This window comes from Erpetoichthys calabaricus, chromosome 11 (genome assembly GCF_900747795.2).
Source record: "Erpetoichthys calabaricus chromosome 11, fErpCal1.3, whole genome shotgun sequence".
Classification (NCBI taxonomy): domain Eukaryota; kingdom Metazoa; phylum Chordata; class Cladistia; order Polypteriformes; family Polypteridae; genus Erpetoichthys; species Erpetoichthys calabaricus.
In genome coordinates, this window is record NC_041404.2 from 146,083,753 (window position 1) to 146,110,064 (window position 26,312).

Sequence of the window (26,312 nt, forward strand, 5' to 3'; positions counted from 1 at the left end):
TTTTGATTTTTAAAAAAATTGGCAAATGTTTCTGAAAACATAGATTCACTTTGCCATTATGGGTTGTTGAGTGTTGATTGATGGGCAAAATAGCAAATTTATCTATCCACTTTAATAAAAGGACAAATATCTGTGTGTTTGTGTGTCTGTCTGGTTGCTAAATCCTCCTGATAAATCTACAATACAAAAAATTGTGCAGAAAGTGAAAAGGTTTGAATACAGTCTGAATCAACTGTACATAGAGAAGGTTATTGATAGTGTGATTCATGCTTTAATTTCAAACTATAATTTTTGAATAAGCAAACACTTTAGATAAAAAAAAACTTGAAATGTTACAATGGATTAAATGCATATTTAACAAAATAAATTGCAGGACTTCAAGAACATACTGTATGTTAGTCTAGTCAGTCCAATTTTATTTTTCAGGTTAGAGCAACTTGGGTTCAATGCCCTTTTGCAGCTTGTCATCGGAGTACCACTCGAGATGGTTCATGGCCTTGTGCGCATAAGCCTTCTGTATATTGCTGGTGTATTAGCAGGTCAGTGAAAAATGTTGTGCCAACAAACTAATAGATTTTTAAGAGTATTAAATCATCCAAGTGACAGTGGGGAGTGAATACCACAAAAGCAAAGACATATGTATCTAATTTTATTCTCATAATCCTATAATGTGTTGTTTTGTTAAACTTTATTAGCATATTTGTAATCAAGTTACACACTGCATGTTTATTATAAACATGTAAGAGGCAGAAATTAAATTATTACTGGGTTAAAGGAAATGAATGGTGATTTTCACATATTGTTTTATTTCATTAAGTAAAAAGCAAGGATAACTTCTCACTATATTACTGCACTTCTTTTTTCAATTGAATTCCATATCAATTTATGACTAAATGCAGCAGGTTCTAAATGCCGCTTCTAAATTCCAGACTCACTCGTAACCAAATGAACACATCATGTCTGCCCTGGATAATTTGCTTTGGATTCCTATGTGACTCCAAATCAATTTCAACAATTTAGTACAAATTTAAACTATAAATTAAAAAGGTTTCACAGACCCATCACTGTTACTTGAACCTTCAGTCAATTGATATCCGCATGCTGTCTATTTTAAACAATTATTATGACAGTCTTGGCAAATGCATACACATCTCTGTAGCTTTTTTTAACATGGAACTTCTCTGTCTATGTAAGTAAAGCTTCATAAATGCTGGATTTCCAATTACACATGTAAAATCACTTTTCCTTTCTTTTCTTTTATACTGGCTCTACCTAGATATATTTTATTTGCTTGAGTTCTATTTATGAGTGAGGAAACATGTAATTGTGAGATTGATCAGAAAATTGGTGCAGCTGCAGAGGTTTTGTGGATATATTATACACAGTGTCCTCACCTATGGTTCAGAGCCTTGGGTAGTGACCAAAAGAATTAGATTGCTAGTACATGCAGCAGCAGCAGCAGCAACAACAATTTTCCTACACAATGTTGTTCGGCTAACTTATAGAATGAGTGGTTCAATACTGGAGGTCTTCATAGTAGAACTACTGTTCTTTTGAGACAAGAAGTGCCAGATGAGGTGGTTTGGGCATTTAGTTGGATTGTCCCTTGTTTGCTTTCTCCAGGAAATATTTAAGGCATTGTCCACTAGGAGAAGACTAAGTGGCAGAGTCACTGGAAGGATTATATCTCTTGACTCTCCTATGATTGTTTGGAATGGCCCAGCTCAGCATAATGCTCCTGCAGGTCTCATCAGTTTGTATTTCCCCATGGCATTAATAAAGTTTATCTAATCTAATCAGGATTTGTGGAAGGAAAATGATGATGATGATGATGATGATATCAGGAACTCATTTTGTGTTGTTCTAAATCATTATTGGTACTTTTGGGCTTGTTGTTACTGTTTTTTAATTTATATATATATATATATATCTGTGTACCACCATTTTGTGGACACCACCATATTGTTATTGATGATGACTTCTGTTGCTGGGTCATCTGAAATACTGGCACAGGACATTATCAAGTCAGCATTATAAAAGATGGCAGAATTCATTATCTTGTGTCAAACCTTGAATCAAAGAACTACAAAATAACAAAGACTATTGTTAGTGAAAAAAGAATACAAGATTAGATTTACGATTTTGAGTTTTTTTAAAGTGAGTTCTGGTCTCCATTCTTGTTTTGGTGACTGTTTTATTTAAAATTAAACATGCTTTGACCCCTGTCTGACAACTAACAATACTTTTGGTTTATCTCTGTGAAAGTTTGTTTTTTTTCCCAGTTAATCAGTTTGTATATTGATCCTTCCTAACCTTTTGTTTCAATGATAATTCACAACAGATGAGGATAATAATGAAAACCCAGATACATAAACACTGTCTGTTATACAAAGCAATTTCCATAACCAGAAGAAGAAGACATTCTTCAATGATATGTTAATCAGTTTTATAAATAATTAACTGAATTTGTAATTTGCTCAAAATTATTGTTTTGCGGCCTGAGAGGTCAGGATTGTTCATATGTTGACTATATGGTTGTGGCAGTGGGAGGATTACAGGAAGGTTTCTTATGCTGCATTCACACTCTGTAGGAGGTTTTGGATTCACCACTTACAGTAATAACATCTTGCTTTCCAACATCACTGTGTTTATGTGAATTTCTGGGTAGTTTTTGGGAGAAATGCCAGGTCACTATTGATTTGCTGCTCGATCTGCACAAAAACAATTAAAATCCATATCCTCTTTTTTTTTTTTTTTGTAAATAAAGTAACAAAGTTATCTCTGAATTGTCGCACTGGGAGCTATCATTTGGAACACAGTAAACACAGCATTGTACCGGCTGGGAGAGATCTGGGAGACTCAAAGAAGAACACATAGTGATTATTGGCGTTGCCTCACGCATTATTGCAGTGGCTATATTATTTTTCCTCTGTCTACCGAAATGTGACAGGCTTTGCAAATTGTTGGGTAATCCAATGTACAATGGACTGGTGACTTACAGTACATGGATGGGCTATATGGATGTGACAGTGGAGCAGTGATGCCAGTCATGATTTTAGGAAATCTCTTGTACCTGCTGAGAAGTACCAGGAAGATCCACAGGAACAACACTGTAGGAGGAGTACAAGATTGTTATGTGGCCATCATCAGTGATATGACAAGGAAACAACACATCTGCCTGGTTAAATTTTATAGCTGGACAATGCCCAACTACATGCCTGCCATCTCTCAGGAATGCTTACACAACATCAGCACCCTTTCCTGCTCAGATGTGTCCCAGCACACTTTTTTTGATTGAGCATGTAAGAGACGTTCATGGATCCCAACTACAGTATCCACTATACTGTATGTCCAGTTGATTGTTGCTTTCCTGAAAGAAAAGTTTCACAATGCTCAGTACAATACACCACATAACACAATTTGGCACCTTTATACCCTCATGGCATGATGTATAGCTACTTGGATCACTAATCATAGCTGATTATTCCAATATTAAAAAAAAAAGTGTAGGTCCTCTGTAATACGAGTTTGAAATCATTATTGCAGTCTTTCAGGTTCTTAAAGCTCCTAATACTGATTACGTGCAGTAACCTAGGATAAGCTCATTTAAGGTAAAGCTATAGCAAAGCAAAATAAATATCCTGGTTGAATTAATAGAAATCAATATATCTGTGGTTACTATATGCAGAGATCTATTATTGTGATCTTTTATAGGTACGATAACTGGGTAGCATTGGTAGCACAAAAGATAAGGAAACAGGGATAAAGACATTCATTATTTTGCCTAATATTGGAAAGCTGATTAGACAGTCGGCACAGTATTGCAGTTCATGCTGACTGTGAAATAATGTATTTATATATAATACAGCACTTCTGAGTGCTTTAGAGAATTAACAAAACAATATTACTGGTTTTCTGAAGACATCCAAGGCAGGAATTTATGAGCAATTGTGAAAGTACTTCTGACATTCCCAACAGAGCTCTCCTCAGTTCTCAAATGTACATGTGAGATCTGTTTTTTTTTACTGTGACAGGTTCAGCCCATTGAGAAGATGATTTGTCACATACTATAATAATCCTGACACTAATATCTCCTTTTGTTTCTGCTGCATTTTCTTCTATCTTTATTTTTTTTAAATGGGTTGTATTTCTTCATGCATTTTCCTTAGTAACCTATTTGTTGAAAGTAAAGTTACAACAAAAGAAGGTTGCAGAAAACTATTTTGCTCCTTTAAATCAATTATTTTTATATCAATGCTAATGCATTCCATCTTATTCACTTGACAGTGATGTAAATGGATTTTGCCTGCCTATTGAGTAAATGTAACTTTAGTTATACATTTCTTTGTTTGATCCCAAGTGTTTAAATTCAGAATTGATTAAGGTATTGTTTAATGTTCCCATCTTCATGATTTTGAAAACAAGGTTTGAAAAAATATGCACATCTTTTAAATTTTAAAAATGAACATCTTTAAAACTTTAAAAGAGAGAGGCTATTTTTCTTGCTAAATCTGTACTAGTTCTCCTTTTTTGTGCAAACTATGTTAATGTCACACAAAGTACTTTTACTGCTTGAAAGTGAAAGAAATCCATAAACTAGTGTATTGTCAAATTTTTCATTGCAGTTTATATCACTGAAAAACTAATGTCAAGTATCAGGATTTATTTCCTTATTTATTTTGTTGTTTTTTTTGTGCCATATACAGTATAGATGTAAAAATCTATGCGTTCACAATGTGTTAATAATTGCAAAGCAACACCAGTTGAAACGTGAAAACAATACATTTCTTTTGTACCTGCATAACAAAATTGGATTTTCCACATTCTAACAAATTTCATTCCACAAATATCTACACAAATGCAGAGATTTCTACACCAAACCCTGTATCCATATTTACATCACACAATTGGATTTTTTGCCCAGTTTAATGATGTCGGAGCATTTTAACAAAGGAGAACTCCATAAGATTATTTGCCTGGTTAAGAAGCCAGGTTTCTGTTTTAACCAAGTTATTCACCTTAATCCAGGTATTTGTGTGCATGTAAATCCAATGACTGTTAGAGTACTTAACCCCTCACCTACAAAACAGCATTTACTATACAGGGTTTGGTTCTGCGTTGTGTCTGATGCTGCACCCTCTGTTATTTATTTAATTTGTCCAATTACTTTTGAGCCCCTGAAATGAAAGGATTGTGTTAAAAAAAATGCTTTAGTTGCCTCACATTTTTATGCAATCGTTTTGTTCACCCCATTGAATTAAAGCTGAAAGTCTGCACTTCAACTGCATCTGAGTTGTTTCATTTAAAATTCATTGTGGTAATGTACAGAACCAAAATTAGAAAAAAGTTGTCTCTGTCCTAATATTTATGGACCTAACTGTAGCTATTGACTGTATGAGTGCCTAAGGCAGTGGCACAAATACCGAGAACAAAGATTGCTGTTGCCATCCAATTACAAGAAAACTCAGTGGATTACAGGCTCTAATTATAGACCACCATAGTTAAATGTCACAAGACATGTTGCTTGTAACTGTCAACTCTAGAATGTATGTGTGTGTGGAAGAGTGCCAGGGAATGGGCTGTAGTCACCCATACTACCATGATGTGCGCCTGTTTCCTAACACCTTGGAAGCTTGTTCAAAAAATGATTTGACTTATGGTGTGTTCCATATATTACAGTTTTTCTTACCATATGCTAGACCAAATGCTACTACAGCTATTAAATATTTAGTGTTGCTCCTTACTCAGCAAGTCCATTAGAAATGTGGGTTGATTTTGGCATGAAAGTGCACTTGCTGTATAATGACTTTTTTGCTGAAGTGAAATGTAAAAGAAATGAATTACAAAAATTTGTAACTAGGGTAGAAGCCAAAATAAAGAAACAGACAAAATAAAATTCCAGTACAGGGTTGCACAGGCTAACTTTCAGTAATAGTGTGAGAGATCAATAATATGGGAAAACTTCAGAATAGAGCCAGTGTTTCACAGATCAGGATACCCATTGGGTGTGTTCCACAAGACGTACACTACTACCTACCTATTGACAGAAGTCCTAGGGCACGTATAGGACAACATGGAGAGATTATACTGTTTCTCTCAGCATGCTTACATATTCTGTACTAGGGAATGCACTAGAAATACCTGGAGACTGCTTCTTGGGTGTGTTCCTTTGTAAAATAGTGACTCCCACAAGGAGATAGACATGACAGTGATCTGAATTGTATATCATTCGCAAACTAGAATATAATACAGTGCAGTACTTTTTAAATAAAAATATAAAGGCAATTTTAAAATGATGTGGTAACCACAATGGATAGAAGCTGACGTAATACAACACGTATGGTTTATGGTGTAGTTCGGACACGCAAAGTGCAGCATTCTGCCATTAGTCTAGTTGAACCCGAGGTCAAATGAACATGAACATTCCGCTGCAGGATTGCAACACTGTTGAAAATCATGCCATAATGAGATTTCTTCATTACTGTCATTTTACTGCAAATGCAGTGCAAAAAGAGTTCTTGATGAGTCATTTAATAATCCATATTTGCTATTTATTCACAGTATTTGCTATTTTTTAATTAAATGTATTTCAATGTCAGATAATTAAAAAGATCGTTTGATTTGCCATATAATTAATTGTAATTATAAGCAAAATTATAAGCTAAATAATAATTATAAGCAATTATATTCCTTAAAAATTACCAAAAGGCTTGATAAATATAGCATAATTCATTATTGATAAATTATAATTGCATTGTCTGCTTACATAGACATGTGTTTTTCTTTGAATAAATGGTAAAAAAGCATTCTTTTTTACTCAGCTGTCCTTTATCAAATTTTACATTTTAGTTGAGGACCCTAAACCATTCTTTGTCAAAAATGGGCAATGACAGGGGAAATTGAGAAAGGGGCATAACTTTTTCGTGGCACTGTTAGTATTTTTGTCAATACAGACTCAAAAAGCACTATATTAATATTATTCAACTGTCTGTCTGCATGTCAAGCAAAGCCCATGGCCAGCTTTTTTGGGCCTAATCATTCAATGAATGACGAGATTCCAGCATATTAAAAATAAGTTTAAGAGAAATGTGCCTGGGACACTGTGGGCATTGCAATTTGGCATTACAGCCACTACTGCATTATGTCATTCAACAACATCAACAACAGCATTTATTTATAAAGCACATTGTCATACAAACACTGTAGCTCATTATAAAATGTTAAAGAAGTAGTTACATGCAATAAAAAACTAAAATAAAATTAGATTAGAATAATAATGCATACATAGTATACAAAAATAAACAATGGACTCTTACATAAGGTAGATTGATAATTATGAGAAATAGAGTCCTTAAATATAGAATTATTCTTTTAATATTCATTTAAGTCTCTAAATGATGGGCCAATGATAAGGTCAGTTTGCCATGGTGGACAGGAAAAATAAAAAAAAATTCCAGTTAAGCTGATTTAGAAACAAACTCTGTAGGGAGTTAGAGACCAGAAGACTGCCCAGCCACACAGCTGTTTTTTTATTTATTTATTTTTTTTTGTCTTAGATGATTCGACACAGTGGGTCTTGATGCATTCACATCTTTATGTAATGTTAAGGTGCTAGCTAATCTTCGTATCAATTATGTTTTGAAACAATTAAAAAAACATTGATTAGTAAAGTGGTCTGCAGGAAGGTTCACAATATCTGTTTGAAATGAAGAATGACACAATCCATTAATGCTGGTATTTGTATCTCACATTATCCATCATGTAACTCCTTCAAACAAATGCTGTTTCACATAATTTTTGTATATTTACCACTTTAGGTATAAGATCTGACATTGGGTATTAGCCGTCTGTGAGTCTCATATCAGTCAGTGGCCATTATCACTACTCGAAATATACTGTAGTTGAGACATAACTTAGTTTTCTTTAAACCATGTATCAGAGATACTGACTTTGGTATTAAATATCCAGAAGTCAGAAGTGAATAACAAAAAGGTTTTGTTAAAGGAGAGCAGTTTTCTTCATTAATTAAAAGATGCTATTCGATACTTAATACAACTTTATGATAAAATGTTGTAATCTAGTACATCATGAAAAAAATAACATTTAGGCAGTTCATTATCTAAGTCTTATTATGTGATATCATCTACTGTTAAATTCTGCTCCGTACTTCTAAAAATTTTTTTATTTTTTTTATTGAGGATCTGTTCTGTGTATTGTATTGTATTGTATTGACCCCCTTCTTTTGACACCCACTGCACGCCCAACCTACCTGGAAAGGGATCTCTCTTTGAACTGCCTTTCCCAAGATTTCTTCCATTTTTTCCCTACTAGATTTTTTTTGGGGAGTTTTTCCTTGTCTTCTTAGAGAGTCAAGGCTGGGGGGCTGTCAAGAGGCAGGGCCTGTTAAAGCCCATTGCGACACTTCCTATGTGATTTTGGGCTATACACAAATAAACTGTATTGTATTGTAAACTGTATTACAGATTAATGTATGTAGATCTATAATACTGTAATGCAGGAGTCTACAGTGTCAATTCTTAAAACCTGCAGCAGGCTGAATTGAGTATTTTTTTATCAACCCCAGAAATGGAAGTGTCAAAACTGTTTTCAGGTTCTTGCAGAAGTGAATGTTGACTCTGAGGTGATAGGCAAGCACGAAGAGCCCCAACAAGCCACCTCAAAGCCAGTTTACAGAAAGAGAGAGTTAGCGAATGTTGGGGATTCAGTCATTAGGGGCATTGAAGCGCAGGTTTGCTCTATTGACAGAGAGTCTTGCACAATGTGTTGCCTTCTGGGCACACAGGTGGGAGACCTTCCTGGAAGGGTTGATAGACTCTTGGTCACAGCAGGGGTGGATCCAGTGGTCATTATCCATGTTGGAACAAATGACATACATAAGGGTAGTCTGTCAGATCTGCGATCCAAATTTAAAGAGTTAGGTGCCAGGCTGAGGAGCAGAACTGACAAGGTAGTCTTCTGTGAAGTTCTTTCTGCCTGTGCCACATGCCAGTCAATGTATGATTGAGGAAATTAGAAGACTTAATGTGTGGCTCAAATCTTGGTGTAGGGTAGAAGGGTATAGATTTATAGGACATTGGGATTCATTTGGGAACACATGAGACCTATTTTGCTGAGACAGGTTACATTTGACCCAGAGGGGCACCAATGTGCTGGGGAGGCATGTTAGTCAAGGTTTGTTTAGAGTATGGAGGGCAGGGAGTTTAGAACTGTACAAGAAGGAGCAAACAAGTGAAAATAAAAATGCATAGTAATGTAAATTCCAACCAAATGTTTAAATACCAAAGTAAAATGAGTACCACATTAAAAATGGCTTACCTTAATGCTTGAAGCATCAAAAATAAAACAAGTGAGTTGGAGTTGTATGTATGAGCATAATCATGATATTATAGCAATAACAGAAACCTGCTTATATAACAAATATGGGGATGAGTATAAAATAGAGAGATACACATTTTAGGAAGGATGGACAGAACAGAAAAGGAGGTGGGGTTGCTGTTTATGTCAAATAGAATTTAAACACAAGTCCTCTTCAGTTGGACGATGAGCACAATCTTAGTGAAGACATGAGGCCTTCATCTGGAAAACATTAGGGAAAGAGGCCTCATTTTAGAAATGTGTTATATACTGCCCAATGCAGACAATAATTTAAACGAACATCTGTTTGGTAACATTTAAAAGGCAAGTTTACAGGGAGCTATTACAATTCTGGGGGACTTCAACTACCCAGATGTTAACTGGGATAACCTTGCAAATAGCGGATGGCGCAAAAGTAATGAGTTTTAGTAGTAATCAGTGACTGTTTTTTACCACAGCAAGCCTTTCAGGATTTAGTATTTTGCAATAATCAGGATAATGAGGGTGTAGAGTTGATTGAATCACTAGGGTCATGTGACCATAATATAATACAGTTCTCAGTGTTTTAGAGGAATGTAGACACTAAGACTAAAACAGTTAATTTTAACTTTGGTAAGGCAAATTTTGAGCAGATCCTGCAAAGTCAAAGGAAGTTAGACTGGGATAAGCTTTTATTTGCAGAGACAGTTGAGGAGCAGTGGAACAGGTTTAAAAATGGTTTACATAAAATGCAGGACAGCTACATACCTAAATTTTGAATTAGTAGGAAATTTAAAAAAAAAATTCAGCGGTAACAGGGACTACTAAGTAGGTACTGAGTTATTTGGAAATTACAGAGGAGGAAGTGCTGCTTAGATTAAATAGGCTGAAATCAAGCAAATCACCAGCACCAGATAATATTTACCCTAGAGCTCTTAAGGAGGTTAGCGTGTACTTATACTGTATACACCCTTGATGGATATTTTTAGGTAGTCATTGTGCACTGGTTAAGTTCTGAAGGACTGGAAAATGGCAAATATTATCTCATCATATAAAAAGGGTGACAGGGCAGATTCAAGCAACTATAAGACAGTAAGCTTAATGTGCATTATGGGTAAGTTAATGGAAGGAATTATTAAGGATAAGACTAAGCAACACATGGCAAGAACAGGAGTTTTACTGAACACTCAGCGTTGATTCAGAAGAAGGGGGGGTCATGTTTTACCAATGTGCTGGAATTCTATGAGGAAGCAACAAAAGGATTTAATCAAAGTGGAGCATATGATATTATTTATCTAGACAGGACATCAAATTAAAAGAAGTGAAATTTCAGGGTTTTGCTTGTAGATGGATGCAAAATTGGCCCAGACATAAGAAGCAGAGGCTTATGATGCAAGGTAGCCTATCAGAATTGGCTGATGTTAAGAATGGTGTTCCACAGTGATATGTGATATATATATATATATATATATATATATATATATATATATATATATATATATATATATATATATAATGATTTAGATAGAAATATAAGTAACAAACTGGTTAATTTTGCAGATGATACCAAGCAAAGTGGACTGGCAGATAGCCTAAGATCCATTGAATCATTACAGAATGACTTGAATAGCATACATGCTTGGGCATATTTGTGGCAGATGAAATTTAATATAAGTCTCTCTATTATGAAAAAAATCTTAGAAGAAGAAGAGACGTGATTGTCTCAGAGACACTTTCACGTCCTGCGAGACGAGTCTTCGTACCAAGCGATATAACTATGCCCAGGGTCGGAGCCCCGCCAGACAAGAGCTTATGCAAAGGGATTTGGAAAAGTCCTGCATGGTTATGTCAGACACATTTTGTAGAGAGAAAGAAATGGTATTCACTGATGGGCGGTTATATGTTGCGTTGTCACGATGTAATTCCAAACATGGAATCAAATTTCAATGTGATATTGATGAAAATTTAAAAGCGAAAAGAGATCAAATATATGGACATAGGTGATATGACAGAAGTGCACCGTGCGAGATGCAGTTCACGCAGTACAGCAGCAGCAACAAGCCAGCTGCTGATCGAGCAAAGAAGAGGTAAAAAAAAAAAAACTGTATGTGTTTCCCATTTTATCACCGTTTAAGAGGGGGTGTCGAAGGAGCGTTCAGCCTCCCTCTTCATAATGCGAGTGGCAAAGACACGAAGTGATTGGCGTGTAGCGCGAGGGTGTGGGCAAGCATAGCGTGCAGTGGGCGAAGCCCCCTAGTAAATGTAAAGTATTATATTTAGCAAGTAAAAATATTAGGTTTGAATACACAATGGGAGGTCTGAAAATCAAAAGTACAGTAATCCCTCCTCCATTGCGGGGGTTGCGTTCCAGAGCCACCCACGAAATAAGAAAATCCGCGAAGTAGAAACCATATGTTTATATGGTTTTTTTTATATTGCCATGCTTGGGTCACAGATTTGCGCAGAAACACAGGAGGTTGTAGAGAGACAGGAATGTTATTCAAACACTGCAAACAAACATTTGTCTCTTTTTCAAAAGTTTAAACTGTGCTCCATGACAAGACAGAGATGACAGTTCAGTCTCACAATTAAAAGAATGCAAACATATCTTCCTCTTCAAAGGAGCAAACAAATCAATAGGGCTGTTTGCTTTTAAGTATGCAAAGCACCGTGGCACAAAGCTGTTGAAGGCGGCAGCTCACACCCCCTCCGTCAGGAGCAGAGAGAGAGAGAGAGAGATAAAAAAATCAATACGTGCTTTTAAGTATGCGAAGCACCGTGCTGCATGTCGCTTCACGAAGCAGCTGCACAGAAGGTAGCCAACGTGAAGATAATCTTTCAGCATTTTAAGACAAGCATCTGTATCGTCTAGGTGTGCGAACAGCCCCCCTGCTCAATCCCCCTACGTCAGGATCAGAAAAAGTCAGCGCAAGAGAGAGAGAGAGAGAGAGAGAGAAAAGTAAGCTGGGTAGCTTCTCAGCCATCTGCCAATAGCGTCCCTTGTATGAAATCAACTGGGCAAACCAACTGAGGAAGCATGTACCAGAAATCCGCGAACCAGCAAAAAATCCGCGATATATATTTAAATATGCTTACATATAAAATCCGCAATAGAGTGAAGCCGCGAAAGGCGAAGCGCGATATAGCGAGGGATCACTATACACCTTATGAGAAGGATTTCGGAGTCATAGAGAAACTGCCAGTCAGTGTCCAGAAGCCATTAAGAAGACTAACAGAATGTCAGGTTATATAGTGCTCATTTGTGTAGAGTACAAGGAGAGTATGCTCAAGGTTTTTAACTCACTGGTGAGGCCTAATCTGGAGTACTGTGTGCAGTTTTGTCTCCAAATTACAAAAAGGATACAGCAATGCTACAAAAAGTCCAGAGAAGGACAACTAGGCTGATTCCAGGGCTACAGGGGAAGAATTATGAGGAAAGATTAAAAGAGCTGAGCCTTTTCAGTTCAAGCAACTGAGGATGAAGAGGAGACATGAATGAAGTGTTTAAAATTATGAAGGGAATTAGTACAGTGAATTGGGACTGTCATTTTAAAATGAGTTCATCAAGAACACGAGGACACAGTTGGAAACTTGTTAAGGGTTACTTTCGCACAAACATTACAAAGTTTTTCTTTACACAGTTAACCATAGACAAGAGGAATAAGCTACGAAATAGTATGACAGTAGGACTTTATGGACTTTTAGAACTAGACTCTAATATTTTTTCACTTCATGCTTTAAGGATCCTTAGAGTGTTGTAGAAAAGATGTCACAGGCCAACTTGGAAGATTAATATTTCCTTCTCCAACACAGAAATTATGAAATAACTAAAAATGATGGTACATTGTGTTTAGTGTAAAGAAATCTAAAGAAATCAACATTATTGTTATATAATATTTGTCTTTTGAATTTCCTTCTGTTTGTATAAAATGTTTAGAAAAAAATCATTTTTGGGTTTATTGAAAAGGGTGCAGGTACAGGGCCACTATGTACTTTGTCTGAGATATAATGACATATTAGTGGGGGGGGGGGGGGGCGGGGCAAAACAAAAAAGTATTTTCAAAATGTTTTTGTATCTCATAGAATAATGGCTTAACAGAGCAATATGCTTTTATCAAGATGTCTTACAGGCCTAACAACTAATGGTGCTGCAGTATCATTAAGTAAACACCCATAGGATGTGAGTGTCTGATGGTAAAGGAGGGAACAGCCAGTAGAATAGTAATCACTTTTCTGGCCTGGGTAGGTGGGTTTCTTTTAATTACAGGAAGTCAATGAGTCTCATTGTGGGGAACATACCTTTACATTGTAGCTCTGGCCATTTTTTGGGAGGGTGAGCTGTCATTTTTGTTTCAGTCTTAGGCAGTGCCAAAATATTCTGAGGCAATGACAATATGCAGTATGTCAATTAAAGGTAATAAACATTTATAAAGAGTTTTTCTGTTATGAATTCAGAATGCTATTTTTTAGAAAATCAGATATGTTTTTTCCATAATTAACCTTTAAAAAGGAAGGACAGGAACATCTTTTTCTGTTCTCTTGCACCCTGTTGTTATAGTTACCAATTGATCCATACAGACAGATCCTGCTAAACTGATTTTTCCCTTATTGTTGGAAAATCTAAAATAAGTGTGTTCCATAATTAACCTTTTAAAAGCAAGGAAATGCACATCTCTTCCTGTTCTGTTGCACCCTGTTGGTACGGTTACCAAATAATCCACATAGACAGCTCTAGTTGAACTGACTCATCCCTCCTTTTGTTGGCGCATGTGTGTCACAGGGTCTCTCCTCCAAGGAGACATAATTACTGCCCTAATGGAATTAATTAGGTGTTTCATTCGTGTTCACTATGTGATTGCACGATTTATGGCAGTTGACTCTGGGGAAAATCAGCATGGCTTTATAAATAACATGAAAATTAAAGGTCACCTAAAATGAAACGCTGTCAAATTCTGATTTTACGTGCCAGTATAAAAAATGTAAAGAAGCACATGTTCTCAGCTGAGAGATATAATCCATGCGGCGATATTTTGTTATGTTATGTCACTGTTAGCAAGACTATATGTGGTCTTCTTGGGTATGCTGCGATTAATTCCACCCCTCCACATTTAACAGAAGTAGAAGCCTTTTGACAAGGGCTGCTTTTTGATTGAAAAATGTAATTGCAATTAATGACACAATTAAAAATTTTAATTGAAATTAACTGCATATTAATCACAACTTCCTTCAAGCATATTAATATGGCAGGTAATGTGGTGCAGTGGTTAAGGCTTTGGACTTCAAACCCCGAGGTTGTGGGTTCAGATCCAGCCACTGACTCTGTGTGACCCTGCACAAGTCACTTTACTCTCCTCTGTTCCAACTGGAAAAAGAAAAGAAGTGTAACCAATTGTATATCAAATGTTGTAAGTCAGTTAGGATCATAACACCAGCCGAATAAGTAAATGTAATATTTTTCTATAAAGCAGAAATAACTTAGTTATTAGTTTCTAATAGAAAAGTTGTGCCTGTGCATATTAAATTATTCCAGTTAGTTTATTGAACTGTTTTGTGTAACAAGAACAATGGCCAATGACCTCCAAAGATCATTACCTGAGGTTGTTTTAATATTTGGGAAAACCAGTATGTTTGGTTTGGACTATTATGTTGAAAGACAACATACCAAAAGCTCTAGCAATCACACAAATATTACATATTTAAAAACAGAAACAGGGATCAGCTTTTGTACACAATCAGCGATGTTAATAGCTCAGGTTGTTTTTAACTGTGTGATCCACATTCATCAGCTCTGCAGCTGTTACTGGGAGAGGAGAAGTCATTATTTAGATTGAAAATGTGTATAGATCAGACTTTTAAATAGCAAAGAATAGTCTGAAAAAAACTTCTAAATATGTATCTAATAGGATTATTTATTTAAATGTTTAAATTGAATGTATTACTTATTAATTATAACTACATTACTATCTTAACATGCTGCCCAGATGGATGGAAATATTAGAGTGATCAATTTGCAGTAGGCTACAGTAGGCAACATACAATTAATTAAAGAACAACAATGTACCATGTTTGCTGTGGGGTAAGTATGAGTGAGATATAAGGAAACTCATTCACTCCACTTGTATAATGGATTTGATTTTATTTGTTCTTATGTTATTCTCTGCACTTTGAAGAGCTAGTATATGAAATGATTGTATTAAGATGCAGGTCAAATTGTGTCCCTTACTGATTCGATACCATATGCAGTATTTTATGTTCCAATACAGGAATATCCCATATTATAAAGGACAGGTGGCAACACAGGAAATGATGAAGTGCTGGTGACCCACTACTGCTACTAATAGACTTGGATTTATTTGCCACTGCTTCATTAAGTGTGAGGTGCGGTCAAATTGGCCCTATTGAACAAGGTGTATTTAGGGGTGGCGTTAAGAAATGCAACATGTTAAAATTTTTAACATGTTAATTGCACGTTAATGGCGATTAATTAGCAGCTCTACCCTGACCTGAAATATTCCGTTAGTACAAAAAGATCGACATGCTGGGCAGCTTATAGGTGAGCTTTTGTATCCTTGCAGAGCAGAACAGTTCAAGGTATAATTTAGCAAAAATCTATTACACAGGCAATAGAAGCTTTGAATTTAAGTGTCTGTGTAAATTACCTTTGCCATGAGTTTTTTGGCTTTTGTTCCAGCTGTTGTTGTGCATAAATGTAGTTTTTGACAGCTTATTTTAGATGTCATGTGCATCTGCCTTTTTAAAAGTCCAGTTTATGCATATTACCAAAGAGATGAATCATTGTACCAGCTGATGATAGCTACAGAATATTCATTCATTCATTAATTTCTGTCTCTAAGCACAAGGATGATTGAATGCTTCTTTCCGTGGTCTCTCTTAACAAAGATTTATTCCCACAGAGAATGAGGGGCCTGTGGTGAACATAATGAGCATTGGAATTCAACTTAGCAGCACAGTAAGAAGAGACAATGAAATCTGGCATGATGGTACTATTGCAATAAAATCAGAGGTTTTGTACTGTGGTGGGTTTCTGCAGAGTGGTAACACATCAAATATTGCTGATTGTATTTTACCTAAGACAAAAGAATATACAGGGACAATATAAATTAGCATATTGGTACCGTTACCATGAAATAAAGCTTTACTGAAGAAGTCTTGTTCTGTAGATCAGTGCTGATTTTGAATCAAGACTAAAGAGGTGACTAGGGTGCTTGGCCCTATTTTGGTGCATTTATTCATTGTAGTTTGTTTTCTTTTCAGATAAGCCTTTATATTGTCTCCCAAACACACATGTGACAGGCTGCATAACAAGCTTTAGAAGATAAGATTGACTTACAATCATAGCTACTCAAAACTTGTAATGTTAACAGAAGGGTATCAACTATTAACTTACTGAAGTTACTTTAACACTTGTGTTGAGCTCAACTAAATCGATTTGTATGATTCGTATGATTCACTTAAAACAATTGTTCAAACAGAACGAATTGTTCATGAATCAGCCATCACTACCTTTCGGCTATGTTTTGTTGGAGGGAAATATGAATGATGTCTCAACAAACTACATTTTAAGGTTTATTAACAAAAGGAAGCAAACGGGGGTGCAAAACATGCCAGAGTTAGATGTTGGCACTGAAAATTTTGGTAATGCCCCAATGGCAAGTGGAAACCCTACTATCAGCCATATTTAGCAATGGGTGTGCTACATACGCTATTGATGAGTGTTTTGAAAAATCTACAACTGAGGTCTAAGGCAGCTAACCACTTCACCACTGTGCCACCCACATTACAGCAAATCAGTTAGTAATGGTCTTCACATATACCATGATATTATCTAGTATAAAGTAATTAGAGCTTGGTCACAGCTGTAGAGAGTGAACTTCATAACTAGCACAATACTAAAATATCAAAAAGGTTAGAAAAAATTATTCTTTGGAATCATTAGTGATGCCAGCCTTGCATAAAATGCCTAACACATTTAACAAAATATCTTCAGGAACATGCACCATATGTGCTGAAGTGAAGGTGTATAAAATTAGCACTGCAAAACACAGACTCCTAAAACATGCCAAGTGGCCCTTTCTAGCCACAATTGCAGCAGGTTGACATAGCATCCCATTATTTAATAATTACTGCCTTATACTGATAAAACTCCTTGTCTTATTAATTAAGGTGCAGTGCACAATGAGTGTATAAGTACTGAAATAGGATGTCTTACCAGTCTTTATTTCTTGCAACACTGTTTTTCCATCTACATAACAATGGAATTGTTTAAGATGTGTTGTATGTCACAAACAGGAGCAGCCACTGCAAAGTGTTGCATTTGTTGTTTTGAATTTTTATTGTGATACTGTGTTGACAGCGTTCAATAGTTTCTTCAACCTGCACTTTTTAATTGTACCATGATTGTATTTTGAGATGCTCAAGAATAAAAAAAATATACAAATTCTTTCTTGTAGTACTTTGAAAAACCCAGATAGGACCCAGATAGTGCATTCAAAAGGCTGAGGCATTGGACTTTAAACTCCAGCTACCCATTCACCTCTTAGAGATTTTATGACCCTAAACAAGACACATAGATGTTCAGTTATAAAAGATGAATTTAAGAGATTGTGCCAAATATTTTTATTATTACAAAACCTTGGGATGGAGTTAAAAGTTTCAAGATATAGCCAGCAAACAGAAGTGAAAAGGAGCATACGGAAGAGTCTTAGTCCAGAACAGGCAAAAGGGTCAGAAAACGTGTGAGGAGATGAAAATAAGAATCATCAAAACCAAATACAGAAAAACATGAATCAAAGTCAAAATAACAAGCGAGAGGCCTTAGCACTGAAGTCTTCTTAGGAAACGTCTTAACTTCCCCTAACAAATCACTTTGGACGAAGGCATCTGCTAAACAAAGAAATATAAATGTAAATAACACAAGAGGGAATACCAAAAAAGCCATGTGCCACCATCTTTCATAGGTGAAACAAAATGATTAAATATGTTGCATGAATTATGTGCCGCGACACCAGAAGTATGGCTGTGGACATGCAAAGAATTCCCCAAAATGGTGGCAATCATACAATAAAAAAGGAACACAAAATAGTATCACCAGAATATGGCATGCTATTTTCTAACCAACTTAATCCTGAGCAGGGTCATGGTGGGGAATCTGGGAGAAACACCGGGAGAATATGCAAACTCCGAGGACCCAGGACATGAACTTGTGTCTCCTGCGCTGCCACCATGCCGCCCCTAATAATTCAAAAGGTGCAATACAAATTATATGTATGCAAAAGGTACAAAAATGATTTCCAGAATCTCAAAACACAGATTAATACGGGTAGTGTTTCAAACTTCATTAAAACACTATACACAATAAAATGTTGTTTTCATGTGTTATTGGTTAATTGTCTGAGATTGTGATCTATGAATTATTAGCCAATGTGTATTTTATTATGGCACCCAATGCCAATATTAATGCCATATCAAATTAAAAATTGACAGTACAATAGTAATAAACAGATAACAAAAAAGGTGCCACTGGGAGTCACCAGGCTGGACCCTGAAAATATACCTCATAGATTTTACACAGAAAGTGTCAAAAAGATTAATACCAATCCAGTACAAGTATGGTATAATGTTAAAGATATACTAATATTCTGGAGGTAATATTTGCTTTTCTTATGTCTGTGTACAGGCTCCCTGACAGTCTCCATCACTGATATGAGGGCTCCATTGGTGGGTGGATCCGGCGGAGTCTACGCTCTCTGCTCAGCACATCTTGCTAATGTTGTCATGGTAACACGCTTTGTTATTATTCTGCACTGACCTGAAACTGGCCACTGGAAATGTCAGCTATTTACAGTTGTGTAAATATATTTTGTGATGAATCCATCTCTAAAGTTACAAAGCCTGCTGGGGACACAATGAACTATACACATTATAAACCAGAGATAAGTCTGTCCAAGGGCTCTCAGATTATCGAATTCCAAATACCCCAAACCCTTTAAAAGTTGCAAAGACCCACTGGACTCAGAAGTATCTGACAGTAGTTATTTTACTCATAATTAGAAATGAGATTGTTAAAGGGACCTTACCCCTTGGTAGTGCATTATGCAGATTCACAGTTTGTGTGCAAAGGAGCGAATCACCTCTAGACAAGATATGTTCCATTATACAGATGTTAGACTTTATGTGAAATAGACTAATATTTTTCAAAATGTTCATTTTCCATTCAATAGAACCTTTACCTTCAGTTTCAGGGCTCACATAGAGAACAAGTCCAGGCTCTTGGCAGGAACCATTTCATGATACGGCACAAGTCTATCACAGGACACATTACCATACATTCACTTTGTTTTTGTACAAAACATATTACTTGACAAAGGCACAGAGCATTTTCACATATTAAAACAATAAAACAATAACAGTAAATTAATAAAAAAGCCACATTTATATAAACACGCATGTTAAGTTATATATGCAGTTTAACAAAATTAATCTCAGTGATTAATTAATATTCAAAATCATGAAGATAATCATGTTATAACATAATAATTTATATATTGCCAGTAGATAACAGAGAAGAGCACAAATAAAAACTCCAGATAACAGCATTCTTCAGGCCATGTCAGATTAGATGACTTTTCCATTGATTTATAGTTAGTCCTAATTTTCATAATCCTAGCCAGTGAGAGGCAGTCAGCGATGCAGTCCTGTGAAACCGAACTACTAACATACATACCCAACAACTGAGACCAGATAGTTTTTAAATGGCTACGTCAATATCAAGCAGATTATTTTTTTCTCTTTAGTCTGAGGAGCAGGCTGTTTATGTGTGAGATTTGAGAAACAATGAGCATTCACCTGGCAGTATAGCGACAAGGAGGCTGAAGGCACAATAGCTATTACCGCTTCACAAAGCACCAGTACAACACTGGTTCTGTGGACCTCACAAAGGAGAAGCTTATCTTCTTGTGTTTTACATACCATAACAAAATGTAAAAAAGAACAAAAAGGTCAGAGACCTTGGCAGTACACACCACAGCTATTAACCCTTTGTACAGCACCGGCCTCGTCAGGCAGCACAGGGGCTGTGGACCTCACAAATAAAAGAAAAGCTTGTCTGTCTGATGTCTCATATTTTTACAAACTATAGAGAAAATAAACCTCGGAGGGTACGTAGTCAGCCATTTAAAGGCCATCACAGTTCTGATGACTTAGGCCATCTGGCTGCTCTGTCTTTTATTTGCATTCTATAATATCATAAGCACAGTGCATTGAATGTAAAGGTCACTAAAATCTCTGGCATTCCTTCCTATGATCAGGAGTAGTAGCCTGGTGATATAGCAGTGCTCACTCTCACAGTGGAATAATGTGCCTTGAGGAACCCCTATTCTCTCCATCAAAAGATTACTTTTGGTCAGTGCATGAAATCAGACTGTATACAGGGTAGGGGTGACATCCTAAAAGTGCCACAGCATGATACAGAAAAGTGAAACAGAATGGAGGATAGCAAGCAATAGATAAGAATGTTTGCCAAGACTATAATTTTAGCAAATGACTGACAGTTGTGATATAAACATTCTAATTAGCATCTCATATCAGTGTATGTTAGAATAATCTTATGAGTGTTTGGCACTGGTACACATCAACATTAATTCACACAATCTAACATAACACTAAAATATTTTTAAAAAATTAACTACAAAAATGCCATTGGAAACCCAACCCCCATAACCCCCCCCCCCCTCCCCCAAAGTGGAAAGAGATAAAGAAAACTGGCTAAATGAGCAAGAAAGCTACCCATCCCATTTTTATTAATCAACAAAGAAGGTGTTCTGTAATGAAGGGTTCAAAAGCCAGCTGGTACCCCTTACTTTCTAGCACTCACACATTAGAACACTATAGACGACAACAGGCCATTCAGCCCAACAAAACTTGGCAGTCCTATCCACTTACTTCTTCCAAAAAAACATCAAGTCAAGTTTTGAAAGTTTACCACACTACTTGGTAGCTTACTCCGAGTGTCTGTCGTCCTTTGTGTAAGAAAAACTGTCTAATGTTTGTGCAAAATTTTCCCTTTCACTGTGTGCATGTGTTCTTGATGAACTTATTTTAAAATAACAGTCTCAATCCACTGTACTAATTCCCTTCATAATTTTAAACACTTCAATCAGGTCCCCTCTTAATCTTCTTTTGCTTAAACTGTATAGTCTCAGCTCTTTTTATCTTTCCTCATAATTCAACCCCCGTAGCTGGACCTTTTCTAGTGCTGCTATGTCCTTTTTGTAGCCAGGAGACCAAAACTGCATACAGTACTCCAGATGAGGCCTCACCAGTGCATTATAAAGGTTGAGCAGAACCTCCTGTGACTTGTACTCCACACGTCAAGTCGCTATATAACCTAACATTCTGTTAGCCTTCTTAATGGCTTCTGAACACTGTCGGGAAGTCGATAGCTTAGAGTCCACTATGACTCCTAAAGCCTTCTCATAAGGTGTACTCACGATTTTCCGACCACCCATTGTGTATTCAAACCTAACATTTCTACTTCTTATGTGTAATTCTTTACATTTACTGTCATTAAATTTCATCTGCCACAAATCTACCCAAGCCTGTATGCTATCCTATGCTATCCATATTTTCTATGTTAATTAGTGTTCCCTAATTTTAATTCTTATTTATTTTGTCTTTTTTCTCTATCTTCATCATGTAAAGCACTTTGAGCTACATTGTTTGTATGAAAATGTGCTATATAAATAAATGATGTTGTTGTTGTTGTTATCCAAGTCCTTCTGTAATGATATAATGGATTCCAAATTATCTGCTAATCCACCTATCTTGGTATCATCTGCAAACTTAACCAGTTTACTTATATTCCTATCTAAATCATTTATATATATTAAAAATAGCGGCGCTTGCACTGACCCCTGTGGAAAACCACTCTTAACATCCGCCAATTCTGATGAGGTTCCTCGTACCATCACCCTCTGCTTCCTGTGTCTGAGCCAATTCTGCACCCATCTAAAATCATCACCCTGAACTCCCACTTCTTTTATTTTGATGCCCAACCTCTCATGTGGCACCTTATCAAACGCTTTCTGAAAGTCAAGATAAAAAATATCATCTGCTCCACTTTGTTCGTATCCTTTTGTTGCCTTCTCATAGAATTCCAGCATGTTAGTAAAACACAACCTTCCTCTTCTGAACCCATGCTGACTGTTCAGAATAACTCCTGTCCTTGCCAGGTGTTGCTCAATCTTATCCTTAATAATTCCTTCCATTAATTTTCCTGTGATGCATGTTAAACTTACTGGCCTATAGTTGCTTGGATCTGCTGTGTCACCCTTTTTATATAATGGGATGATATTTGCCATTTTCCAGTCCTTTGGAATCTCTCCAGTGTGCAGTGACTTCCTAAAAAATATGTGTTAAGGGTTTATATCTGTACTCGCTAGCCTCCTTAAGAACTCGAGGGTAAATATTATCTGGTCCTGGTGATTTATTTGATTTCAGCTTATTTAATCTGAGCAGCACTTCTCCCTCTACAAGTACCTCCTTAGTAGTCACGTTTACCTCAGGGAGGTTATCCACTTGCTCACTTGTGAACACCTCAGAAAAATGTAAGTTTAGGGCATCCACTGTTTCATTGTCTGTATCTTTTAATTCCCTTTTACTATTCCTGATGCACTTGACCTCCTCCTTAACTGTTCTTTTACTACTAAAATACTGAAAGAATATCTTAGGGTCTTCTTTCACCTGATCTGCTATATTCCTCTCCAACTGTCTTTTAGCCTCCCTGATATCCGTCTTAATGGTTGCTGTCATGTTCTCATACGCTCTACGATTCACTTTGCAGTTATTAGTCTTATTTGCCTTATAAAGCATTTTTTTTCTTTTTGCAACTTCTTTTTTAAATCTTTATTAATCCACTGTCGATTTTTTAAAATTTCCTATTAATTCCAAATTTAGGTATGTACCTGTCCTACATTACATGTAAAACATTTTTAAACCTGTTCCACTGCTCCTCGACTGTCACCACACTTAAAAGCTTATCCCAGTGTATCCTACTTAGACTTTGTCGCATCTGGTCAAAATTTGCCCTACCAAAGTTCAACTTAACAATTTTAGTCTTTGCATCTGCACTCTTATACTTAGAATTGTATTATATTATGGTCACTTGACCCTAGTGTTTCCATCACTTCCACACCCTCAATTCTATCATGATTATTACAAAATACTAAATCCAGACAAAATTGACCCCGTGTTGGTGGTTTAACATACTGTGTTTAAAAACAGTCACTAATTACTTCTAAAAACTCCTGCTCTTGTGCTCCTCCATCTGCAAGGTTATCCCAGTTAATATGTGGATAATTAAAGTCCCCCATGACTATAATATTTCCCTGTAAACTTGCCTTTTTGATATTACTAAAAAGATGTGTGTTGAAATTACACAGTGAGGAGTAAGCTTGTGAGAGGGTTGGGGTGTTAGCTGTGTTCCCACTCCTCAACACAGACGCAGTTTGAAATTTTTAAATTTCTAGAGTGGAAGGCATATTGTTACAGTAATAGTGCTGCCTTGCAACAAGGAGACCAGGATTCAATTCCTGGATGTCCCCTGCATGTCTTCCCATGTCCACGTTGATTTCCTCTGGATGTGCTGGTTTTCTGTCACAGTCTAAAGACACAAAGATTAGGTGGATTGGCAGTGCTAAATTGGTCCTGATATGTGTGTGTGTGTGTGTGTGTGCTGTTATGGTCTTGTTCCTGCCTTGTGCCTGATGCTTGCTGGGATAGGCTCCATCTTCCCTGTGACCTTGTTCTAGATAAGTGGGTTTAGAAAATGGATGGATGGATGGATGGATGGAGCCTCCCTAAAGCAATATGATATGTGTATGGACATACATTTTGTCAACATGGAGACAGAATATTTTTAAACTTTCAGCAAAATATGCAAAAATCATAATAACTCATATGTAATGTAGCAAAAAGGAACATTGTTTTTGTTTCTCCAATGCAAGAAAAAAAACCTCAAATGTTTAATTTTAACAAAATTGTGCAAACAGTATACAAAATAAAATGTACTGCCCTTTTAGGGCATTCTACAAATGTTGTTACATTGGCTGTTTTCTTGGTGGCTACTCCACTTCCCTATTTTGTTTCACTCCTTTTCTCCGTGTTAACACCTGGATTGCCTTCTTCTTTGGGAGTGACCCTTTTTCCAGCTCACCTCCTGACTCTATGCTTAAACTCATAATAAAATGGGATATTCTGTAAGCACCCATCTCAAGATTATTTTTGGGGCAAGACATTGAATCATTTACAGGGCCATTTAGGGTGACCTCGTAAAGTTACACAATGACCAAGTTAAAGCACCTCTGCCAGGCCCTTAGGGCCTTGCACACCTGAGCCTTGAAGAGCATTGAAGATCCTTGACATGGTTACTCATCATTGGTTGCAGTTTCTAGATGCAGGCTCTATTAAATGGCCAGCAGAGCTCAGCTGTCTTCTGCCAATATCAAAGAATGTAACTGGCCTACTGCAAGCCCTCCATAGCCTTACTCTCTGTCTCTCATGGGGTTAGGTGTTTTCAATATAGGTTGCCTTCCCTTTACTGTCACCAGGAAACTACAAACTACTTTCTAGGGTTATCATCTGCCCTCTAGTGTCCTGGAAGATATACAAGGCTTCTCACTCTCTATTTTTAGTCTCTGGCAACTGCTAGTAGTTATTTCTGGAGAATACATAACATAAAGGGATTACACCATTTGGTGACCCACAATTGTCTTCCCCAGCAAGGTCAGCATCACAACTACCAAGAGATGACCTACCTCACAACATCAAGCCTCTGCTCAACTACTTTCAAACTGTCAGCCCTGCTTCTGTACCATTTAAGGCTGCCTGTATTAACAGCCTTCCAGCATCCGGTTAGACTTCCAGCATCCAGTTATCATTCAGTCTTGTTCTTTCTGTCAGTTTGTAACTTTTTCTTCTATATTTGCGATAATCTGTTTTGCAATCCTTCAACTTTACCATCACCTGTTTTATATTTTGGGTTCACATTGGGTTTGGACCTTTTCTCTGTATGTGAATTCAACTTCAAACTATTGTACAGCATTACCCTCAGGCACCACATTTATAAACAACCACTCCTTCAACTGATGAATAGCACTGGAGGAGAGTCAGGAAAGTAAAGGTTAGCATGAAGCATAATAAATAACAAATAGATCTGAAACTCAGAGGACTCAATAATAACTGCTTTTTTTATAAATAAACAATGTTGAATTAAGGCAAAGGCACTTGATTTTTTTTTTTTTTTGTATTGCAGAACTGGACTGGAATGCGCTGTCCATACAAACTACTTCGAATGATCTTGGCTCTTGTTTGCAGTAAGTGACATATTATTTAGAAAGCATACTCATTAGTTTTGTTAATAAATAACCAAAAGAATAATTAAAAAATGCAACTTGCTTCCTATGCAAATGCTCATAATTAACTCTAATCCCTTCATCAGTAGTTCCATTTTATCTGACATTACAGATTAAATAATCTAAACCCTTTTATAATGGCCACTCATTAAACTTTGGTGGTGCGCCGCACAATAGTGAAGAACTGACTTTTAACACCAGAACCGCCTGAATTTTCAAAGTGTAGACTGGGTGAGATGTTTCAAGTGTATCACAGTGCTGCTGCTCCTTGCAGATGGACATGATATTCCACACTTTCTGCAGATTGGACCATGACATATTCCTCTTACAAACAGTTCATTCTGCTTCATTTCACAGATCACATTCATGTTAGTGGAATTATTCCTAGACAATTATTGCCATCTGTTTTGTCTTGTAGGGTTCTATGGTGACCATGATTCCCCTTTATACTCATTATTGTTTCGAACTCAATAAAATGTCTTAAATCTGACACACCACTCTGTGATCAAGTACTTTAGCACTTTCTCG

At 36.5% G+C, this 26,312-nt stretch overlaps 1 protein-coding gene across 1 annotated transcript in view; it reads left to right on the top strand.

Moving 5' to 3' along the window:
- Positions 1-26,312, top strand: part of rhbdl1 (rhomboid, veinlet-like 1 (Drosophila)) — a 57,365-nt gene that overhangs the window by 27,949 nt on the left and 3,104 nt on the right. Inside the window, exons 5-7 of the mRNA XM_028812592.2 lie at positions 427-539; positions 19,052-19,152; positions 25,685-25,745. Coding sequence (XP_028668425.1) covers positions 427-539; positions 19,052-19,152; positions 25,685-25,745 — 275 coding nt within the window. The remainder of the gene's footprint in view (positions 1-426; positions 540-19,051; positions 19,153-25,684; positions 25,746-26,312) is intronic.